Raw genomic sequence first — 23,986 nt, 5'->3', positions numbered from 1 at the left:
TCCACCCTCTTGTTCCTAGGATCGTACAGCCCAACGTCATCCCCCAAACTTGAAGACCTCTCAGAGCCGTTCAGACCCAGACCACCGTTCCTCCTCACAATTCGCTTTCTTCCCTGGGCCTGGAATTTCCAGGAGTCCAATTCCTACCTACTCCTCAAAGGGTGCGCCTAGAAATGCTTCCGGATCCCAGCTGTGAATTCTGTTCCCACTCCTAGGTCTGACTTGGCGCATAGGATATTCACCTACACGCGTATCTCCTTTCCCTGTAAGGGAGCTGAGGAGGTGGGAGTAGAATGAGGAAGTCCACCAACATTTCATTGGCTTGTGCTTGGGACACTACACAGCTTAACCCTTTCAATATTCATCACAGATCTCTGGGGAAAATACACCCATCCCTTTTTGCCCATAGAGAAGCTGAGGTTCAGAGAAATCAAGTGGCTTACACAAATGTTTTTGACTTGTGACAGCAAGAATTCACACAGCCGGGCTTGTCTGGCTCCAAACTGGTGGTCTGGCCCTGCTACCTCCCGGGCTCCTCCAGCCTGTCCCTTCCCCCGTTGTCTAGCAGAGTGAGTGGCACATAATAGGTTGTCAACAAATATTTGATGAATGAATGAATGTTAGGAGTCATACAGACTTTAAATATCTGAAGTGCAATCCAGACATTTGACAAATGTGAAAACAGGTCCGCAGCAGTTTGGCCCCAGGCCTCTTAACTGACTCAATAAACATTTCTTGAGGGTGAACTGAGAGCTATGTTCAGAAGATCCATTTCTGCCTTCAAACAACTTAGAGTCTAAATGAGGAATGCAATTTCAAGATAGCTAACATTTATTGAATCCATATTACATGGACCTGGGTCCACATACATTAACTACAAGAATCCCATGAGGTAGCTATCTCCATTTTACTGAGAAGCAAATTGAGGTTCAGAGAGGTTACAGAGCTAGTGCTGGGTCTGACACTAGAACCCAAACAGCTGAACTCTAGAGCCCCTGTTCTTAATTCCTACTCCCTACTGACTCCTAATGTAGACAGTTACAATACCGGAGGTCATTGCTGTAGTGTGGGCATGTGTGGGCTGTGCGATACCCAGTCCTGAACAACAGGTGAAGTTCTCAAGATAAGGTGATGTGTAGATTTTTTTAATTTTAATTTTTTTTTGAGACAAGGTCTCTGTTGCCTAAGTGTGCAGTGGCAATATCTCAGCTCACTGCAGCCTCAACTTTCCAGGCTCCAATGATTTTCCCACTTCAGCTTCCCCAGCAGCTGAGACTACAGGCGTGTACCATCACACCTAATTTTTGTATTTTTTGTACAGATGAGGTCTTGCTATATTGCCCAGGCTGGTGAGGGGCCTTTTCTAATTATTTTGCTCATCTTTATTTTTGCTTCCCTTAACTTACTTTGGGTTTAATTTGCTGTTCTTTTTCTAGCCTCTTAAGGTGGAAACAGATCACTGATTTCAGATCTTTATTCTTTTCTACTATAAGCAATACTCTTAATTTCCTTGGATGCTTAACTTCTTCCCACAGGCACTCACCACTACATTCAGCTAATTTTTTATTTTTTTGTAGAGATGGGGTCTCACTATTGCCCAGGGTGGTCTTAAACTCCTGGGCTTAGCAGTCCTCTCACCTCTGCCTCCCAAAGTGTTGGGATTACAGGCGTGAACCACCGTGTCCAGCAGTAGATTTTGAATAAGTTGGAGCTACTAAAAGCCCACAGTTATGCAAACCCCAGGAAGTTGGTGGTGGTGGTAAAAAATGAGGCTGGAGAAGGAAGCAGTGGCTGGATCATGAAGGTCCTTATATGCCATGCACAGGAGTTGAGTGTTGATTTTGTTCTAGGCGCAATAAGGAGCCACTAAATTTAGGAGGCCAATATAGTAAAAGGTGGTGGTGACTGAAGGCGGGGAGAGATGGAGATAAGTAGAGAAATACTTTTAAAGGTCTATAGTCAACAATACTTAGTGATCAATTACCTTGATGAGAAAGAAATGAAAGCCAAGGGTGACCAACTCCAAGATTTCTAACTGGAGCAGCAGAGCTGGTGCCCATTGAGGGGATATATCAGGAGAAGGAACATGCTATGGAGGGCAGTCGTGAATTTAGTTTGAGGTATTTGAATTGAAGTGCCAGCAGGCTATCCAGGAGACATTCGGGAGATGACTGGTATGTGTGGGTCTAAAGCTCAGGAAGGGTCTGGGCAGATGGGTGAAGCCACAGAAGTGGACGATGACACAGCAAATGCGTGGAGTGGGAAGAGTGGGGGTGGAATAAAGAACCTGGGGGACACCACATTTCTAGAACTGTTCTGGTGCTCTTTCCACCACCCCACAGAGCTTTCTTCTTATCTTTCAGTTTCTAGTCAAAGCAAATAAAGACACACACCTTTATCCATCTCATTTATTTGCCAATAGCTGTAATTTTGGATATAGCGGACATCCCTTCTTCAGTTAAGTTGCCACTAAAGAAGGGTCAGGGAGACAACTTCAGAATTTGGGCTGTGAGAGGAGTAAGTATGGAGAGGCTAGTGGGAGGGATGGTGTTCAGCCCCTCAGGAGTAACTGCCTGGCCCTCCCAGGGGGATGACGAAGACAGAGATGTCATCCCCGGAACCCAGCTTGTTGTTGGGGAGACGCCAGCCACGGTCTCGGGGGGTACCCCGGGCCCCCAGGACCAGAGCTTGGGCCAGAGCTGTATACCTGCCAGGAGCACACATGCACATTCATGTACCAACATGTATGTGGGAAGACAGATACACAGGCCCACATGTGGGGTCCCAAGCATTGCTTCCCTTTGACCCTTCTTTCACCAATGCCATCCCCTTACCACCATGCCATGCAGCCCCTACCTGCTGTGGTCATTAGGCTCATAGGCCGACAGCACCCTGTCCACAGTGGCAGCTACCTCACAGTCAGTAGTGACATCCCACAGGCCATCTGTTCCCAGGACTAGCACATCATCTGGGCAGTGCTCATATTGTGTCAGGTCATACACTCGTACCTGGTGTGAGAAAAGGGCAGAGAGGATTGAGGTGTGGGGTTTGCTGGACAGGGAGCTTGGAGATAAAGGGACTGCAGATGAAAGCTGGCCTGAGACTCCCAGAGAAGGCAAGGTGTGGTTTAAGGGGCTCACCTCAGGGAAGCAGGAGAGAAAGGGCTTGATGGGCAGGGTGGAACTGCAGACCTTAAGGTTGTGGTCTCCCAAGCCTCGGGTCACCCCAATGGTGGCCATCACCCGAGCCTGAAAGAAATGAGGAGGGAGTGCCACTATAGTCCTCTGCTAGATTCTCTGAAACCAAAGATCCCTTCCACCCCTACCCTCAGGTAGAACCTCCACCTCCCTAGACAAGTTGTGATAGGTCCTCCTGCCCTCTCCCACCTCTACCATGGAGTTTACCTTTTTGCCCTCCCCACAGACCAGAGGAAACCTGAGATCCTCCAGCTCGATCTTTTTGTAGGCCCTGGGGAGGGGGGAGTAGAGGAGGCATCACCCAGGCATCAAAGCCCCTCTCCCCTAGGAGCTGCATACCCTCACACAAACCCCTTAGAAGGGCCTCATCCTCCCAACTCCCAGCCTCCAGCTTCCACCTTGCTGCGGGCGAGGGACTGGTTGTGTTGCCATGGGAACGGGCCCCAGCTCTGAGGGAAGTGTTACCAGCCGGTCATGTTCTGGTCCCGGTACAACATCCTCTGCCCCAGCTCCTTGGGCAGAACTCTGCGGGGGAACTCAAGGTGGGTGAATTCACTGCCTAGCAGCTCTGGTTTCAGGAAGCCCTGGAGTTGGGGATGATCAGAACAGAGAGCCAGGGGGCATTATGCTCACAGCACACGGTGGTACACAGATGACGTTAACTACAGCAGACCCTTAAATAGAGTTTACCATGTGCCACACGTTATTCTAATATTAGCAAATATTAACTCATTTACTCCTCACAACAGCCCTTAAGGCAGGAACTATTGATGCACAGAGAGGTTAAGGGAGGGAACTGCTCCGGTCACACAATTAGCAAAGCACTCAGACCAGGATGCATCCCGGGCTTCCAGCTCCACAGCCACATGCGTTTAGGCACTAAGCCGGACTGCCTTTCAGGGGCCTTTGCTGTTCCCTTCCCCCACCTCAGTCTCTACTTCCTGCCTCAGCTGGGGCCACAGTGGGAGCACTGGACCAGCCCAGTGCTGCAGCCTCCCTGCTGCAACCTCCCACCGGCTCAGCCCCGCACTCCATAGTCCACACGGTGGCCTTCCCAGTAAGGTGCTTTCTGTGCCTGTGGTGGGGGTGTGAGAGTTCTCAGGGCCATGGGTGCAGGGAGGCACAAGACCCGACAAAGAATGGGGGTAGGGAATTTGGTTCCTACTTACAAGCAGCTGAAGACGCTGGCGCTCAGTCTCCGGGGTAAACTCCCGGGACATTGGAATGATTTCACCATTCCGGACAATGATGGCCCTGCCCAAAGAAAGAAAAGGAATTGGGACCTGGTTCTCTTCAGACCCACTCATGAAAAATTCCAGAAAGACCAGGCCCTCTCCATAATGACCTTTCAGATCTCTTACCCAGACCCCCATATCTGCCCCTGACCCCACCCAATGGATATTTCAGGCCACTCCTTATGTCTGTCACCCCTCTTGACTCCCTCCAATCTTGATTTTTAACCCCTTCCACCTTACTCTCCTGTATTCCCCCAACTCAGAGAGTGTGGCCCTCTGTCGCCACCTTGGAGCCCCCTCCCTCATACCTGCTATCGCCTGCATTGGCCACGTACACCTTGCCTAGCAGGTAGATCACAACCAGTGCACAGCAGCCCCCCTCCACTTGGTGGCCACGCCGCTCCCGGGCCATCTGCTCATCCTGCCACATAAGGAAGGGTCAGAGGTGGGTAGAAGGAGAGGTTCCAGCACACAGTCACCCTCCCCCTACCCCCTCCACCTGTAGAAATCAATTGGCCCAGCCAGGCTACACTGGAAGACAGGAGGGAAGACTGGGGTGTAACTGCCCCTTCTCCCTCCCCTCTGAACCAAGCTCTGCTCAGGCTCTCAAAGGTGTTGTGGGTTCTCAGGGTAACCCCCTCTGGCTTCCACACAGAGTTGGCCAGAGTGGTTGCCCAGCAGGCCCTTGGCCCAGGTCACCCACTCACCATGAGCTGGAAAGCATTCTCAATGGCCCCCACTACCAGGCTCTCGTGGGTCACTTCCTTCTGTGAAGACCAGCAGGACTGAGGGCCAAGCAAGTGAGAGGGATCGGAGGAATCTGGGGTCCCCGGAGTGGTTGGGAGGCAGAGGGGTGGTGGCGAAGGGTCCTGAAGTATCTCTACCAGGTCCTTTAGCTGCTCTCGGATATGGCGATGCAGGAGCCGTGAGGCCATTTCAGCAGCTCCGCCCCCTGCATGCCCATCAAATAGGCCCCAGTAGTAGAAGCAGAGTCCCTGGTGGAGGAAAAGTTGGAGGTGAGTTTTGTTTGTTTGTGTGTGTGTGTGTGTGTGTGTGTTATGCAAGGTGAATAACAAGACTCTGGGCATCCATACAAACATCTGAGAGGTCAGTGTTTGCTACTGAAGGCAAATTAGGTTTATTCACATAAGGCTTCGTATGTGTCAAGAGAAAAGAAAGGCTCAAAAACCCAAACTCAGAGGGTAACAGATCCAAAACTCAGCACTGGCAATTAAATCATCCATAAATATGTGAGCCTCTACATTTTAGGTGGGAAAGTAACATTCATGCTTACATGGTAGAATCTAACTGATGAATACCAGGTAAAGGTTCTGTGCCAGAAGGTAGATAGCCAGTGAGTTCATCAGGTCTTCCGCATGGCTCAGATTTAAAACCAGAGGCCTGAGTCCCTGGGGAGAGGTGTCACTGTGTCTCTGGGAAAGGGGATGGGTCTTACCTGGCCTCGGCTAGGCTCCCTAGGTACTCCTGTAACACTCCTCCGACCTTCCACATACACCACTTCACAGCAAGCCTGGTCCTCATTGTGCCGACTCTTGCCAGCATTGATGACCCTGCCAGGCCAGAATGACCACATCAGGTTGGACACCAGACCAGGTCCTGGAATAACCCCCACCTTAGACACACACCATCTCCTGCGCCCGCTGGCCAAGCTGAGAAAGGTCACAGCCACCTGGGATCCAGGCCAGAGGGAGGAGGAGAAGGGAGGGCTGGCAAGGTGTAAGGAGTACTGTTTGGGTGGCCAGCCCTACCACTTCACAGAAAGGCCAGCAGGAGCTTCTGGCCAACCGCTATGTCCCCTGCCTGCCTCACTTCCTCCATCCCTGGCAAAAAAAAAGAAAAAAGAAAAAGGCATTCCTAGTGGTGCTTCTGGGGGAGGGGCTAGATGGTAGCAGAAGTTTTACTTCCCTGCTAGCTAGACCCTACATCCCACCCTCAACCACTATCAACTCTCCCAGTGCCTTGTCCCCAGCACCTCATCCTCATGGGCACACCCACCCTTATCCTAAAACCATCCAGCGAAAGTTTCTGCTGCCTTAACAATGAGGAAGTTCTCCAGCCCAGATCGGGAAAGAGGAATTGAAATAGAGTAGAAGTGAAAGCCCACCTGGACTGGGCAGGAGCCACATACCCATAAACTCCTCCCACACAGGAGGCTAAGGGAGGTGGTGGTGGGTCCATGGGCCACCAGCCACCTTCCTCAGCGAACTGAGCGCCCCCATCTCCCTCGGTGCTCTGCGTTCCCGGCAGATGCATTTAAAATACACACAGCCCGGGGGCCAGCCGGCCGCTCCGGGCAGGGGGTCCGCTTCTTTGCCAGGCCAGCACGAGTTGGCAGGCTGAAGGGCATCTAAATGGGACCCTCCTCTACCCCGGGCGTCCCCCTCCCCGCTCCTGGGGAAGCTGGCGGCCTCCTGGTGTCGCGGGCTATTTCTGGGTGTGGAGGGGGAGGGGAACTACGGTAAGAGGGACAGGGAACTGGGGCGCTGGAGCCGGGAAGCGGGTGAGCGAGTCTTCCCAACCGCTATGTCCCCTATTAAAAAGAACCCCGCTCCTTCGTGAAACCCCTTTTCCCTTAGCCTTTAAGCTGCCGGGCCGCGACTGGGAACTGGCCAACTCATCCTTCGCGGGGCTCTCCGCCCTCCGGGCTCTGGGGCAGAACAGGGTCCTGAGGCGGCGTGGGCGAGGGCAGTCAATGAGCGGGAAGGACCTGAAGAAGGTGACACAGGCTGCGCCCCACTGGAAAGTGCGTTGGGAGGGTGTGCGGCCCGAAGACCAGAGGATAGCAAAGGTCCACGGAAAAGGGAGCTCCTGGCCCGGACGCGGCGTGGGGAACGCGTCCTAGCGCCGGGGATGCGGAGCTGGGGAGAGGGGTGGGAGCCCCATCCTGGTTTGGGTGCCCCAGGGGGCGCTCACTCGGCGTAGCCTGTGCTCCAGGGCAGGCGGCGGCCCGTGTCCGGGGGGCTTTGCACAGCCCGGCCCGCGTGGTCATCGGCGCGTCGCAGCCCCCCGGGGCTCAGCTGCAGAAAGGTCGGTCTGGAGAAGCTCGCTCGAGCCTCAACAGCCTTCGCGGGCGTCGCGCTCCCGCTCCCAGCCTTCGCGGGAGGGCTCCTGGGCGCTTCTGGAGCGGCGGCGGGCGGCGCCGAGGCGGCGTTGGGCAGGTCCGGGGATTTGGGGCGCGGAGGCGGAGCGCCCCCGGAGCTCACCAGGTGCGCCACGGCCGAGCGCACCCGGTTTAGCATGCTGCCTCCCTGCCCCGCCCTCGGCCGCGGCCCCGCCCCCGCCCAGGCCCCGCCCCCAGGGCTCCGCGTGGGCGGTGCTCGCGCCAGCCGGCCCTTCCCTGCTACTGGCTCCCGGCCAGCTGGGCGGGTCCCGGGCGAAACTTGCCCTTGCTCTGGGCCACCCCAGGAACCGGCCCACGGGCCCCCGGCCTCTGCCCCGCCCCATTCCGGCTTGGCCTCGCCTCCGTTTCTTAGGGGTAGGTTCTGTTGCTGTGGGAAGGGGGCGGAGAGAAGGAAACCTTATTTCAGCCGTGCGCTAGATTAGACACAGCTAGAATGTCTCCATTGTGACGGGGGCTGAGGGACAAGGGGGTGCGGTCTCCTCGCTCCCGGTTCGGTGTGGCCAGCCAGCCCAGAGAGCCATGGAGCTAATGACCTCAGAGCAAAACAGGCGCTTGGGAGCCGCTGGGTATGAGGCGCCAGGTGTGACACCACCTCTGGATGGGGCTGCTGGAGCGAGAGCGGGCGAGCTGGTACCGGGTGGGGTTGCGGGATTAATGACGCAGGCTGCAGCCGACCACCCCGGAATCAGGAGCCGGGGTAGATTCCTGGGCTCCTGATGCGCTGTTCCCCATGAAGACCACCTCTAGATCTGGTAGAGCGGTTGCTACTCCCACCCTCCTTTCTCTCTCAGAACCCAGGTCTTTCCCACAATGTAGACCTTCCCTGACCACAGCAGGACAAGCTATTAATAGGACAATAACAACATAACAAATACTATTTATTGAAGAAGTACTGCATACTAGACCGTTTACAAAGCACGTTCCATACAGTATTAGGTTATTTATACTGCACACCAATCCTTCAAGATGGTTTTTTTTCTATCAGTTTCACGGATGAGGCAGGACTGGACGCTTCCTGTCATTTTACCGTGACTTGCCCCAAGAGGTCACACGGTCAAGTGAAAGATTCACACCTATGTCGGCCTCCTGACATTCAAACCTGCTCTGTCTTAAGAACCAAGCTTACTTCTCCGGATCAGGGAGGAAGGGCTAGAAAGGAGATCAATGGCAGAGAGAGGAGTGGGGGTTCCTCCCCTCCCATCCTTCTCTTAGGGCCAGGGCTGAGAGCAGTCCGGGAATGCTGAGCAAGTTCTGTGTCTACCGCCAGGGGGAGACAGAGGCCAGGCTAAGCCCTTGCCTAAGAAGAGTAAAAGCTCACTCACTGGAGGACCAGGACAGAGCCCAATGCCTGGTTGGCTGCCCGTTCTTCCTAACTTCTCCCCTCTGGGAGAGGGTGGTACTGACCTGATACCACAAGAGCTCTGTCTCTAAACCTCCTATCAGAAAGTTGATCGCTAGGTATCCACAGACACCACCCATCTACACATCTCAAATGGGGACAAGGCCGTTGTGGCCCTCAAGCAAGTTGGAGGTAGCCATCAGGGACTACGGCACCCAGTTCACGGCTGGAACTTTTCTGGGCTCTGTCGGCCAGGTGCTTCCTGACCACATACCACTTTGTTCCCCAGGCTAAACTGTGTCCCCAGAAGGGATGACTTTCTTGGCAGCTTCCAAATAAAGATCCCACAGTGGTCATTCAGTTTGGTAGACTTACTATGCCTGCTTTGTTACACCTGAGCTTTAGGCAGAGAGAGACAGAGGAAAAGAAGTCACAGGAGAGAAAAAAAACAGACCCCAAGGCAAATAGAGCAGCAAAAGAAGACGGGGACAAAGAACAGGCTGCTTCTATAGGTTTTCCCCTGCTATTTGAGAAAAACTGGAACCAACTCTCAGATAAATAACAGCAGCAGCAAGCCAGCAACTGAAGAAACAAATATAACTCCTGGTTGTTTTTATTATTCAGTGTTTCTGGGACAGTTTACTTACCACTTCTTCGTGTCACCCAGCTCCCTATTCCCTGCCCTTTCTAGCACCCACCATGGTGTGGCTGCAAGCTGTCCGCAAAGCTAAGCCAAGAGACCCCCCCCAGCCCCAGCACCAGATGATCAGCAGGGAGGATAACAGCTCCCTGGGGCTCCAGAACAGCCCCCAGCCATGGCCTAATCCTAAGGCTCCTCCTCCCTGAACCTCTCACCTCCTATTCCTGGCACCATTATGCCTCCTCCATCCTCAGACTGCCCCAGAACCTGGTGAGGTCATCACCTCTACTCATCCCTGAGGCAGCGGAAAGTGAGAGAGAAAAGGGGGTGGGGTATGAAGAAGCAGACTTGTGGGATGTTTTTCTCTGTGAAGAGTGAGACTCTGCTTAGTGGCTGGCCCTGCTGGGGGAGTGTGAAGCTTGAGCCAAGGAGGGGGACTGGACAGCCTCAAGACAGGCCCCTTTATCTCAGGCCACAGTGGTGGCTCAGGGCCCAGAACTGGTCATCTTCTGCCTTGTCTCTCCCCTTCACATCACCCTAAACCCAAAGGCCTCTTAAACTAAGAGGAAAGTCCCTTCAAATTCACAGAACACCACTTCCTCTCATTTGTCTAATACATTCGCATCCAAAACAGATCTCTGTAAAGAATTATTCAGTTGCAATTAATTACATTACAATTTTTCTGATAAAGAAACTGGGTCTCAGGCCAGGAGTGGCGGCTCACACCTGTAATCCCAGCACTTTGAGAGGCCATGGTGGATGGATCAGTTGAGTCCAGGAGTTCAAGACCAGCTTGGGCAACATAGCAAAACCCTGTCTCTACAAAAAATACAGAAAATTAACCCTGGCTTGGTAGTGCACTACAGACTACCCCTATAGTCCCAGCTACTCAGGTGGCTGACATGGGAGGATCATTTGATCCCAGGAGGTGGAGATTACAATGAACCAAGATCTGGGTGACAGAGTGATGAGATCCTGTCCCCAAAAAATAAATAAATAAAAAAGAAAAGAAAAAGAATGAAAGAAAGAGAAGGAAGGAAGGAAGAAAGAAAGAGAAACAAGAAACTAGGTCTCAGAATTTGGTTCCCATGTTGGTATTCACACTTAACTTCCATAGGGACCATTCGTAGCCTACTACTGTCCTCCTGCCTAATGCCCACACCCTCATACTTCCTCTAGCCCTCCCAGCCCCTGAGAGCACCACTCCTGGGAGAGGAAGGAATATTTACTATTCCCTCCTAAATATCATTCTAGAAGAGTGCTGCTGAACAGAACTTTGTGCACTGACGGGAATGTTCTACATCTGCTCTGTCCAATACAGCAGTCCCTATCTTCGTGTGGCTATTGAGCATTTGAAATATGGTGCCTACTAATGAGGAACTGAATTTTAAGTTTTGTTTAATTAATTTAGATTTAAATTTAAATATCAACATGCCACTAGTGGCTACCGTATTGGACAATGCAGTTCTGCAATCTTCAAAGCTCAAAAACCCTGAGGGTCTAGTCAATCACTCGTCACTCCCAGCTCCTTTCCCCCCAGCACCTCCACCTCCCCTGAGCCAGGGCACTGGGGGCCACAAGACCTTCAGGGTTTTGAGGGACCTCCTCTGAGTTGCCACCACGGAGGTGTCCATCCTCACTGAACCTGCGGGGGCCGGATGTCCTCTCTCCCTTCCTCTTGCCCTCGGCCGCCAGGGGCCGCTGCGTCTCGGCTGTGCCCATCCGTTCAGCCGAGCGCCTGGCACTGTCCCGAAGGAGGCGGCGGCGCCCACGCGGGGCTGGAGGAGCGGGGGTAGCCCGGGGCGAGGCGGCGGTTGCGGCGGCGGCTGCGCGCTCCCCGGCCTGCCGGCAGGAACCTTGGAAAAAACCCGGCTGAGTTCTGCAGAGCTGGCGGGGCCGGGCCCAGAGCTCCCCTGTGCCCAGAGCCCGGCCCGCCCTGCGGATGATGCCAACCTGACCAGAACCCCGCTGTCCCGGGGGCGCAGCAACTTGGTGAAGGGGACAGGGCTCCGGACTAGACAGCACCCAAGCTGGCCACTCCCTCCCAAAGTCTGTCTTTCGGAGTGCTGGTCCCTGGCTCAGTGGCAAGGAAGACTTCAGGGCAGCAGATCGAACCAGTGGGCACCACCGTGGACCAGGTAGGTCCCAGGTGTGGGGGCTCAGAATGTGGAGGAATGAGTAGGCGTTAGGGGGGTTTGTGGGGAGAGAAGGTGAAGAAAGGTTGAAGATTCTTGTGGTTCACATCCTCAAACCCTTGTAATGCAGGCTGCTAACTCAGCCTCACTAAACCCCTGGATTGGGATTTAGGAAAAATAGGCTAGGAAATTGAGGCAGGAGCATGGAAGTCGAAAAACACATCCCAGAAGCTTCTATGTCCAGCTGTTTCAGGGAGGGAGGGAATAGAATGCCAGGGATGAGAGCCCAAATGAACACCCCCACCCCTCTGCTCCCCACCCCACCAAGGTCTTTTGGGCCTTGGGGTTCCTAGGAGAGATGCCTGAGTTGGATTGGAGGATGTTGCAGCTCAGAGTGAAATAGGATCACCTGAGAGAAGACAAAGCTGCATTTGTGATGGTCAAAAGGAGGGTTCCTGGAGGGCAGGGAGAAGAGATCTCTACTCAGGAAAGAGGCACATCTAGAAGAGTGGGAAGCTCAGCTCAGGGAGCACACCCATCCCCTGGGAACTGGCACCTCTTCCTCTGTGTTCCTCCAGATTCCCCTTATGCTCTCGCTCCTAGGAGCTAGGACTCAGGGGTCTCTGTCCTTCCGGGGCCCCACCATCCTATATGTTTCAGTTCTGCCTCCCTTTAGAGAGGTGAGGGAAGAGAGGTTCTTAGGGAGAAATGGAAAGCTATTGGAGGCTGTGGCCTTCAAAGGCTCAGGGACCTGGAGTGTCCCCATTCTAGCCCTCTGGTGTGGGAATGGGGGCAAGGGCTGCTAAGCCAAGCCAGCTCCATGTGAGTCCAGGAAGCAGGTGCCATAGTGGGTAGGAGGTGGAAGCAAAGAGGATCAGGGCCTCAGGTATCTTTCCCACGTGCCTCTTCCAGCAGGAATCTGTCAGGTTCTGCTCCTTCCTTGACCCTCAGCTCCTTCCCAAGGCCAGAGAGATGACAGCTGTGATTCTTAGACCCCTCCCTACCATCACCCTGCTTCACTCTTGGGATAGAGAAACTCCCTCAGGCCACCCTTCTCAGGCTCACCACCCTGTGTGATCCCAGAGTCTGCAAGGGCCCCTCCAGATTCCCAGGCCAGAAGAGACTGTCCCTGCCCTGGCACCTGAGAACAGCTTCAGAATTGGGCTGAACTTCAGTGCCCAGCCCACCCCCTTGCCCTCTCCCAGGTTCTCCTTCACCCCCTGCAGAGCCATCGGCTCCCTCTATCCTTTGCAACCCCCTATGAATCTTTCCTACTTGTCCAGGTGGAGTGAGTCTGAGGACAGCAGATGAACAGACAGAAACTGAAAGATCCCCAAAAAGGTAAGTGAGGAGACATTGAAGATGGGGAGTAGCGGGGGTGGACAGAGATCAAGTACCCTATCTGAGGAGCAACTGGGTCCTAGCAGTTGGTTTGGCCTCTGGTATTCCCAAAGCTGCACTGGCACTTGTGGGGGCCCAGCAGTGGTCCAGACTCACCCCTGAGCTTTTGGCCTTGCTGCATCCTGGGACTTCTCCTGCTCCCTTCTATGGCTGGGCAGCTCCTAGCTACTCTGTGCCTCTTGCTTCCTTAGGATTCCCTCCATTTCCAGCCTACCCTTCAGGGTAGCTTTGGGAGGCCCAAAACATCAACGATGAAAGAGGAAAAGGAAAGGGGAAGAGAACAGAGGCAAGGTGGTGCAGTGGGCAGAGGGCAGGCTTCTAGACTCTGAACTCTTCCACCCACATGCTGCCTGGCCTTGGGCAAGTCATTTGACTTCTGTTAGCCTCGGTTTCATCTCTTCCTTTTTAAATTTAAATTCTGTTTAAATTGAAGTGCTACTGCATTCCCGTGGTTGGCAGCTCAAAAAGCAAGAAATAAATCAGGAGAAAAACGTCTCTCTTCTACCTCCATCTCCCAATCAACCAGTTTCCCTTTTGGATGGCAAACAATATTACTAGTTTTCAAATATATTTTTCAAAGCTAGTTTATGCATATCTGAGCAACATAGATAATCCTTCCTTTATACACATTTTATTTTATTTATTTTTGAGCTAGGGTCTCACTCTGTTGCCCAGGCTGGAGTGCAGTAGCACAGTCATAGATCACTGCAGCCTCAAACTCCTGATCCTCTCACCTCAGCCTCTGGAGTAGCTGGGACTATAGGTGTGCACCACCATGCCTGACTAATTTTTTAATTTTTTGTAGAGATGGGTTCTTGCTATGTTGCCTAGGCTGGTCTCGAACTTCTGGCCTCAAGTGATCCTCCTGCCTTGGCCTCCCAAAGTGCTGGAATTAGAGGCATGAACCACCACTCCTGGCCTGCCTTATACACATCGTATACACACCATTCTACACTTTGCTTTTTTTCCCCCTTAACAGTGGATTATCACTGGAGATCACTGCATGTGTCAGGACATAAAGCAATTCCCCATTGGTTTTTTTACAGCTATCTGGATGGGACTGCATTTGTACAGACTCTTTACGATGTATTCAGCCAGTCTTTTACTGATGGTTGTTTAGGTTATGTCCTAGCTTTTTGAGCTTTGGTTTTCTCATCTGTAAAACGGGTAATAATAATGTTGCTTTGTAGGACAGTTGTGAAGAATTCAAGAGTGTGCATGTGAAGTGCTGGAACCAAGCACTCAAAGAGTAGGAGTCAGTATTATTGTCCCTCCCATGTCACGACCCTCCATGGGCCCATAGCTAGTTCATCCTCCAAGATGCCTCTTAAATGTTGTCTCCTCCAAAGGCTCTCCTTTTCTTCCTGCAGCACTCACTACTGCCTGCATGACTCTGTGCCAGGTCGAAAGATGCCTGGGGACAAGGTGTGCCTCCTCCCCATCTTTGTGCCTCCCAGAGTGTGTGGCACAGAGAAGGTGCCCAGGTGCACAGGGGAGCTTCTGCCTGGAGCTGAGCAGAATGTGTGCTTCTTTCCGCAGGATGAGTGAGAGGGTCGCGCGGAACTGGAGCACGGGCGGCTGGCTGCTGGCACTGTGCCTGGCCTGGCTGTGGACCCACCTGACCTTGGCTGCCTTGCAGCCTCCCACTGCCACAGGTTTGGAGGAGGTGGCAGGGCCCGGGGAGGGAGTTTCCCAGGACACCTGGGGAGCTGGACACCACTCCACCGTGTTCCATAGCAGGCAGGTCTCCCAGGCAGAGTAAAATCCAGAGATTCTAGGGGTTCCGGCTCCTCCTCTGCTCTTTACCCAGGAATCTCTGCCCACCCCAGCTGTCCCGCCCCAGAGAAGGTCTGGGCAGACCCTTTGCTCACCTCTCCTTCCAGGCTGGAAGGTGTTCTTTAGTGAGAGAGGCCCTCGGGTGAGGGCTTATCTCTAGCCTCCTGGCCTAATTCTGTGGTTTTCCTTCTGGGATGGCTAAAGCCTGTGTAAGCGGATGATCCTCCCCACGCATTGTAAGCCCTGGGGCCCTTGCCCTCACCCTGAGGAAGCTGGGGAGGCGGGGCTGGTGCGGGACTCTGTCTTCTGCCCAGGGGCCGTGCTCTGCCAAAGGGTGAAGAGCACAGGCCTCACAGGGGAGGGAGGAAGACTAGGAGCTCTGTGAAGCGGCGGGAAGATTTCATCCACTCCCTCCTCCCCTGCCACTGGCAGTCTCTTCCATAGCCCTCTCTGCAGCAGGGAGGAGGGGCTGGAGGCCAGCCCGGGTGGGCGGGAGGGAGCGGGGTCGGGCGTGTTGGGCGTCTGATCCTGGGCGGCTCCCCTCAGTGCTTGTGCAGCAGGGCACCTGCGAGGTGATTGCGGCTCACCGCTGCTGCAACCGGAACCGCATCGAGGAGCGCTCCCAGACGGTGAAATGCTCCTGTTTTTCTGGCCAGGTGGCCGGCACCACGCGGGCAAAGCCCTCCTGCGTGGACGGTGAGTGAGAGGCCAGGACCCGGGCAGGGCCCTGAGCAGAGCCATAAGGAGGCCTGTTCAGGCCTCGCCATCTGCTGGGGATACAATTTCATACCCGTCTCAGGGCTTTCATGAGCAGTCTCAAATGGTGGGGCCCCCTCTGGGAGAAGAGGGCAGACGTGGCCATCCCTGTGTCATAGATGAGAAAAGCTCTTGTTATGCGCACAGCCTCCCACACTCACGTGCCCTCTGCCTGTTGCACACACAGGAGCGTTCCCTCACACAGCCCCACTCCTCTCCCCACACACTTCCTCCAGCTCCTTCCCCTGCTGCTCCTTCCCCTGGCTGTCTCCGCGTACTCTCCTCTCCTTCTCAGCCCTTCTCTCACACTTCCCTATGTGGACACGTGTGATCCTTCACACCCACACTCATTACCCTAACACTCATTTGGCACCCCATACACATGCCCACTGTGTCACGCGCATACCAGCTATGCCAGCTATGCACTCCTGGTCTGTAGACCCCTCCAGACGACTCACACCCTTGCTCACACACCACAGAGGGAGTATACTGGTTGTGCATCGATGCTAGTGACATGGTCACCTTAGAGACATTTTTGCCTGCCTTCACCCATCACTGTCTGGGGAGATGCAGGGATCGGTGGGATTAGAGTTGAGAGGGTTACATCCCCAGGCCTCAGCCTGAGTACTGCCTCTCTGGGCAGCCTGGAGTAGGGGAAAGACAAGGGAAATGCATGGCTCAAGGCCAGGGGTGTGTGGAAACGTGCACCTCATTCGCAGACCTTCTCTTGGCTGCCCACTGTGCTCGTAGAGACCCTAGAGCTGCACTCCGCCTCCTGCTCCCACAGCCTCCATCGTCCTGCAGAGATGGTGGTGTCAGATGGAGCCCTGCCTGCCGGGGGAGGAGTGTAAGGTGCTCCCGGACCTGTCGGGATGGAGCTGCAGCAGTGGACACAAAGTCAAAACCACCAAGGTACCCTGGGTGGGCACCTCATCCCACCCTCCCCTTCCCTCTCTACCAAGGGCAGAAAAGGGGGCACAGGAGCCTTGGAGGTCTAGGATGTCAGTGTCCCAAGGTGAGATCATGAACCATGAAATTCACAGACAGTCCTCTCAGGTCTGTTCTCACTGGGGACTGGAGTTAGAGGGGTCAGGACTTGAAATCCAGTGTGTCCTGGGAAGATTCTTGATGTCCATATACCCTGGTTTCCTCCTGTCTGCCTGGAATTAGTTTGCCTCCAGAAAATATCAGGCCTATAAAAACATAGTCGAGAATGGGAAAAATTATCAGATAATTGAGGGAGGAATTGCTACTTCTACCTGAGCTCCAGGTACAGTAGTCACTCTGCCACTCACCTCTGCCGTGACCATCCCCCACCCCCACCCCATTCCCACTATTGTTGACTCCCTACAGTTCATACCTACCCTCCTCTAGTCAGATTTCTCTGTCTACTGTCACAGCACCCAAGAGGATTATTATTTTCATGGTTTGCTGCCTGCCCCACAGAACAAGGGGTAATTAAATTTTTTATCAAACTCGTTAGCAGCTCCATGTGTGTCATGGCTAATCAGCTGCATTGCTCTGCCGTCACCATTGGTACAGAAGAGTGACACTGCGGGGCAAGCCAGGGTTCTGCCTTTGGCTTTCCTTCCCTCCCACCACACACAGCAAACAAGCAGACACATAAGAAAATAGAGAAGGAGGGCTGGGTGCGGTGGCTCACGCCTGTAATCCCAGCACTTTGGGAGGCAGAGGTGGGTGAATCAAGAGGTCAGGAGTTCAAGACCAACCTGGCCAACATGGTGAAAACCTGTCTCTACTAAAAATACAAAAATTAGCTGGGCATAATGGCACACGCCTGTAATCCCAGCTACTTGGGAGGCTGAGGCAGGAGAATTGCTTGAACCTAGGAGGCAGAAGTTGTGGTAAGCAGAGATCATGCCACTGCACTCCAGCCTGGGCGACAGAGTGAGACTCCGTCTCAAAAAAAGAAAAAAAGAAAAAAAATAGAGAAGGAAAGGCAGCCTTTGGCTTCTGAAGAGAGCAACCATTTTCACAGAGCACACAACAAAAGGAGCTACAGCAAGAAAAAGTTTGGCTCTAAAGTAGAGCATCCTCTCTCTATCCGGAGGCAGGGATGAGGGGCAGCCATTCTGAGTATATTTAAGATCAGAAGAGAATGAGACCCACTACAGAGCTTGTGACATTTGTCACCATGTTATAGGTTTGGGTTTGTGGCCTGTAAGGAAGTGCTTGCAATTTGGGTAGCTACTCTGAAGCAAACAGTGGGGAGGCTTGTCTGACGTATGTTTGCATGGGTCACCAGGCCATGCTTTCCCATTCCGGCCTGCTTTAGGGTGAGAGGATTGGCAGCAATGTCCTCTAAGTGACCTGCATATTCTGGGTAGTCTCTGGCATGCTGGAATGGAATAGGCGTTCCCTTCTCTAACCTTACCCTATCGTTTCTTCACCAGGTCACACGATAGCTCTTGGGGGTCACGGCCTGGACAAGAAAGGCTTGACTGAGCCGTGAACTGAAGAATGGTATCCAGTTATCAGCCAGGAAAGATGGGGATTCACTTACATGCCTCATGTCAAATGCAGCATCAGTCTTTCCGGGGCATTTCAGTTAAGCTGCTCAGCAGATATGGATGGATCTACAATCACATACCTAATGTGGAGCTGGGCTTTTCTGGAGACATGAAGGTCAACACACAATTCCTGCCCTTAAGGAATGTCCAGTTGAATTGGAGAGTTGATGACAGACAATTTAGATAATTTAGGTTAAAGTACTTGATACCAGACTGTGGCTTCTGGGCCACATGCTACGGCATGATGGGGGTTTGGGAATGAGATTCCCACAGTTCTTCAGATACCCTGTGGCCACAGGGCATAGAAACAAGAGGTCACATTCAGCACCCACCACCTCCCTCTTTCGCATCAGTTCTGAATCCCCAGCAAGCTGTTAACATGTTGCAGGAAAACACTCTCCCCTTATGCCAGACCAGCAGTATCTCATTTGGATGGGATTGGATTGACTTGCAGAAGGAAAGTAAAAATAAAGCCAAATAACTTCCCAAATCTTTGGCACAGGTATGGGCCATTCATTGGGTATGGGATGGACAGGACTTTAAAATCATCTCCATCCAAGCACCTCAGGTTTTTGTTTGTTTGCTTATTTTAACAGATGAGGAAGCAGCTCCAGAGAGGTGAGGCAGTTTGCCCAAGATCTCATAGCCTGGGCTCCCAGACCTCTAAGACTGATGACTTTCCACTAGCCTGAATAATAGGATTCCAACGTAGGCCTCCCATGTTAATTTTATGTCAAGTTACTGGAACCAGCAAAGTACAGGCTGGACAGCAGCAACATTTTTCTCGGGAGATGCTAGAGCAGAGACTTTTACTAAGGTCACCGTTCTCCTGTCTGAAATAATCCAGAATATCCACACACCAGGATGTGGGACCATCTGGTCTCCACTCTACTCTCATCCTCCAAATTTCAAGCAGGCCTTATGACACCCAGAGGTCACTCAACCCAGTTACAGCTGGGGCTCAGCTGGCATCTCCATTGCCCACTCTGACCCATCTCTTCTGGGGTCTTTGGGCTATGATTCTCAGAAGGTCTGGCTCCAGGAGAAATTCTGGGTGGGATGTAGAACTGGTTAGAGTCTTCTCTTTTCAAAGGCCCCTGCTGGGCAGCAGGGGTGGAAGGCTAGAGCCTCTGTTTAGAATTAAAGGTCAGTGCAGTCAGGCTGACAGTAGATGGCTCAGGGATGACACATAGGCTTCAGGGACTCAGAGGCATGGGCTACTTAGATATCTCATCAGTAAGAGAATTGCAGCCTCTGAGACTGTGGGCGTTGAGATCACCAAGGCCTTAGGGAGGGGGGTGTCAGTAGAGACCCACCTGGACGATGCCGAATTCTGACCCTCAGAAAGACGAATCAGATGATAGTTTGTGGCTGAGTCTCAGCTTCTCCCTCCCTCCCTGCTCAGTAGAACCAAGACTGATATTCCCCTTTTCTTGCCCTACTCCAGTTTATTTTCTTGTTTTTGACAATGGGGTGAACAATGGTGCCAGCTTCTTACTAGACTGTAAATATCAGAACTCACAACTCAGAATCTCTGCCGATGGTGGGCTCATGGGGTGGGGTAGTCAGGAAGTTGGTCAAAGATCGTCCCCTCTCCCCTTCTCCCCTCTCCCCTCTTCCCTTTTCCCTCTCCTGCCATGATCTCAGCTCGCTGCAACCTCCCTGCCTCGGACTCCCATGATTGGCCTGCCGAGTGCCTGGGATTGCAGGCACGCGCTGCCACACCTGACTGGTTTTTGTATTTTTGGTGGAGACGGGGTTTCGCCGTGTTGACCGGGCTAGTCTCCAGCTCCTGACCTCGAGTGATCTGCCCACCTCGGCCTCCTGAGGTGCTGGGATTGCATACGGAGTCTCGCTCACTCAATGCTCAATGTTGCCCAGGCTGGAGTGCAGTGGCGTGATCTCGGCTCGCTACAACCTCCACCTCCCAGCCGCCTGCCTTGGCCTCCCAAAGTGCTAAGATTACAGCCTCTGCCCGGCCGCCACCCCATCTAGAAAGTGAGGAGCGCCTCTGCCTGGCCGCTGTGCAATCTTCCAAGTGTGAAGTGACAGCCTTTCTGCAGGTGTACCCAACAGCTCCGAAGAGACAGTGACCATCGAGAACAGGCCATGATGACGATGGCGGTTTTGTCGAAAAGAAAAGGGGGAAATGTTGGGAAAAGAAAGAGAGGTCAGATTGTTACTGTGTCTGTGTAGAAAGAAGTAGACATAGGAGACTCCATTTTGTTCTGTACTAAGTAAAATTCTTCTGCCTTGGGATGCTGTTAATCTATAACCTTACCCCTAACCCTGTGCTCTCTGAAACATGTGCTGTGTCAACTCAGGGTTAAATGGATTAAGGGCGGTGCAAGATGTGCTTTGTTAAACAGATGCTTGAAGGCAGCATGCTCTTTTAAGAGGCATCACAACTCCCTAATCTTAAGTACCCAGGGACACAAACACTGCAGAAGGAAGGCCGCAGGGACCTCTGCCTAGGAAAACCAGAGACCTTTGTACACATGTTTATCTGCTGACCTTCTCTCCACTATTATCCTATGACCCTGCCACATCCCCCTCTCCGAGAAACACCCAAGAATGATCAATAAATACTAAAATAAATAAATAAATAAATAAATAAATAAAATAAAATAATGGCTAGACAGGAAAAAAAAAAAGAAGATTGTCATTACCTCCTTTAAGGTTGGAGGATGGAGGGTGGGGATGGATTAAGGGATTGGCAAACTTTTTCTGGAAAAGGCCAGATAGTAAATATTTCAAGCTTGGCAGCTCACATACAGTCTCTGTTGCATACTCTTTGTTTTTATTGTTGATTTTTTGTTTGTTTGTTTGTTTGTTTCATTTTGTTTTAAAATATCTTTAATATACAAAAACTAGTCTTATTAATAGCTCAAGTCTTAGCTGTATAGAAACAGAATCTGGGTCTGTTTCAGAAGGATGCCAATCTGATGAACTTTTGAAGGCAGGCCATCTCTGCAGTGTGGGACTGCCTCCCAGCCTCCTTGCCTGACTTCTGTGCAATGGGAACCTGAGCATGAGGGCTGGGTCAGGTTTTGTTTTTCTCCTAATGCTTCTTGAGAGTGGTGAGTGAATTATTTAGGCTACAAATGAGACAGCTTTAGCAGAGTCAGACAATAACAGCCTGTTCTCCTGGAGGCCAGAATAGGGGCTTTTCTCCAGTCATTCTGCACCCTCAAGACTGTGTCCAGGAAGGAGGGAGAGGGCTCGAGCCCCCTGCCCATCTGCTGCATCCACAAGCTGGTGGGCTCTGAGCTGGGGATTGAGCCTGAGAGCAGGGATCATGCTATACAAACTCTCTCCTGAGTTGCCAACCACTGCCAGCCTCTGCCTCAGCCAAAGTCTGGGTTCTGCAACCTTCCCTGACCTCCCTCATCCCTGCTACAGAGAAGACCTCTTTCCTTTGACACATGCTGGAATTTGCTAACTCCTAATTCATTTTTTTTAACTCCTCAAGCCTTCATTTCCTCCTTACCTTTTCGTATATTTTTTTTGGTGGGCCTTGAGGGGTATCTTTTATACAGCCAGAAGACCCCTACATAGGAGGGTCTGATGGAGAAGGGAAAGTGTCCCACCTCCCCCACAATAGCATCCTAGGGTCTTGTTTCCAACTGAATCAATATTTATGTGCATTTTTTAGCTACAGTTTAAAAATGCAAATTAATTTTCCTGGAACATAGGGTTCCTGGAGTCATTTATCTTCCTCTTCTCCCCTTACTGGATTGGAATCTCAGTCCCTGAAGTTAGCTGGTACCCACACTGTCCTCAGCTGTGAAGGCCTTAGGAAGGTTACCAACCACAGGAGATCATGTGGCTAATTTCTGTTGGCATCCTAGCAGTTTCATTAAGGTCTATGAGTGACATCCTAATTAATGGCCCCAGACAGTTGCCTGGATTGAGGCTGCAACTTCCTAAAATCACAAGCTTACAGCTAGAAGGGATTTTAATGTTTTCTTTCTTTCTTTCTTTCTTTTTTTTTTTGAGACAGTGTCTCCCTCTGTTGCCCAGGCTGGAGTACAGTGGCATAATCATGGCTTACTGCAGCCTTGGCCTCTTGGGCTCAAGCAATCCTCTCACCTCAGCTTCCTGAGTGGCTGGCACTAATGGCATGTGCTGCCACACCCTTTTTTTTTTTTTTTTTTTTGTAGAATAGAGACAGGGTCTTCCTATGTTGCCCAGACTGGTCTTGTCTTGAACGTCCAGCCTCGAGCAATCCTCCTGCCTCAGCCTCCCAAAGTGCTGCGATTACAGGTGTGAGGCACCACACCCAGCTTGCAAGGGATTTTAGAGACCAGTTAGCCAACTCCCTCATTTGACAGAAAAGGGAGGCTCAGAGAGGCTAGGTGATTTGTCACATAGTAAGCTGTCGATGTGTCCTGTCCAGTGATCCAGACGGTGTTCTTTCTACTACTACACATCAAGTTTAGATGAGGAACCTGAAAAGAAGCTGGGATTTTAACAAGGATGAATGTGAAAGTGTCCCATTCTAAAGTCAATCAACCTTGCGAGTGCAAGGGAACAGAATGAAGAATGGGAAACATAGAGAGATATATACACAGAAGGAGGGCAGGAGGAACAAAAAAGAGGGATTGAGATCACTCATTCAGAAGAACACAATGCACAGCACAAAATAATAAGAACAGAACTGATGCCACATCCAAAACAATTGATTTTTATCCTTTCTCAAGGAGACAGAATGGAGCCCCTGTTAACCTTAGAGAGATGAGCGAAGCCACTTGGATGGCTTCTGGGCTCTTCAGGCTGCATACTAAAGCCCATGGGCTAAATCTGGCCTGCTGCCTTTTTGTAAATAAAGTTTTATTGGAACTTAACTATGCTTATTTGTGTCTTCCTGTCTATGACTATTTTTATACTAAACAGCAGAGTTGAGTCATTTTGAAGAGCCCATATGGATCACAAAGTCTAAAATATTTATCTAATCCTTTGTTTTTTGTTTTTGAGACAGAGTTTTGCTCTTGTTGCCCAGGCTGGAGTGCAGTGGTGCAATCTTGGCTCACTGCAACCTCCGCCTCCCGGGTTCAAGCGATTCTCCTGTCTCAGCCTCCCAAGTAGCAGGGATTACAGGTACACACTACTACACCTGGCTAATTTTTGTATTTTTAGTAGAGATGGGGTTTCATCATATTGGTCAGGCTGGTCTCGAACTCCTGACCTCAGGTGATCCACCTGCCTTGGCCTCCCAAAGTGCTGGGATTACAGGCATGAGCCACCACGCCCAGCCCATTATCTGAGCCTTTGTACAAAAATTTTGCCAACTGATGCCTTAGTGTTTTAGTTGAATCTTTCTCAACATACTTTTGCAATCTGGAAATGATGACTCTGCATTGTTTTCCTGAGTTTAGGGATATATATATACATATATATATTTGAGGCTGTGCCTCTGCCTGCTTTAATCCCTTCCAGTGCCACCTGTGATATCTAACAAGCAAAGAAATGAAGACGTAAAGACTAAGAAGCCAAGAGAAAGACTTCAGGACAGATGCTTCCCTAATATGTTGTCACACCCTAGATCAGTTCAGTTCATATTTTCCAGGTTCATGTAACTTCTGCTTTTAAGCTTAAGGAAAATAACTGCATGTGCACCCATGTGTGAAGATGTAATTGTGTATGCATGTATGCTGCTGGTGTTTCTTTTTTTTTTTTTTTTTTTTTGAGACGGAGTCTCACTCTGTTGCCCAGGCTGGAGTGCAGTGGCGCGATCTCAGCTCACTGCAAGCTCCGCCTCCTGGGTTCATGCCATTCTCCTGCCTCAGCCTCCCGAGTAGCTGGGACTACAGGCGCCCACCACCGCGCCCGGC

General features: G+C 51.8%; 2 protein-coding genes across 2 annotated transcripts; one reads left to right on the top strand and one right to left on the bottom strand.

Annotated features, from left to right (window-relative positions):
• Window positions 1–2,384: 2,384 nt before the first annotated feature.
• Window positions 2,385–7,729, bottom strand: PPM1J (protein phosphatase, Mg2+/Mn2+ dependent 1J). The gene is made up of 10 exons (XM_008963061.5): window positions 7,367–7,729; window positions 5,889–6,003; window positions 5,140–5,427; window positions 4,741–4,853; window positions 4,367–4,451; window positions 3,663–3,781; window positions 3,405–3,468; window positions 3,141–3,248; window positions 2,857–3,008; window positions 2,385–2,707 (listed from the first exon to the last, which is right to left on the bottom strand). The coding sequence occupies exons 1-10, from the start codon at window positions 7,690–7,692 to the stop codon at window positions 2,560–2,562; spliced, it is 1,518 nt and encodes a 505-aa protein (XP_008961309.1). The 5' UTR covers window positions 7,693–7,729; the 3' UTR covers window positions 2,385–2,559.
• Window positions 7,730–11,296: 3,567 nt separating this feature from the next.
• Window positions 11,297–22,924, top strand: TAFA3 (TAFA chemokine like family member 3). The gene is made up of 6 exons (XM_003810702.6): window positions 11,297–11,691; window positions 12,972–13,029; window positions 14,629–14,744; window positions 15,412–15,561; window positions 16,409–16,533; window positions 18,036–22,924. The coding sequence occupies exons 3-6, from the start codon at window positions 14,630–14,632 to the stop codon at window positions 18,045–18,047; spliced, it is 402 nt and encodes a 133-aa protein (XP_003810750.1). The 5' UTR covers window positions 11,297–11,691; window positions 12,972–13,029; window position 14,629; the 3' UTR covers window positions 18,048–22,924.
• Window positions 22,925–23,986: the final 1,062 nt, after the last annotated feature.

The sequence above is a fragment of the Pan paniscus genome, chromosome 1, assembly GCF_029289425.2.
Source record: "Pan paniscus chromosome 1, NHGRI_mPanPan1-v2.0_pri, whole genome shotgun sequence".
Lineage (NCBI taxonomy): Eukaryota > Metazoa > Chordata > Mammalia > Primates > Hominidae > Pan > Pan paniscus.
Note: the sequence above shows the minus strand (reverse complement) of the source record. Positions and strands in the feature narration are given on the sequence as shown.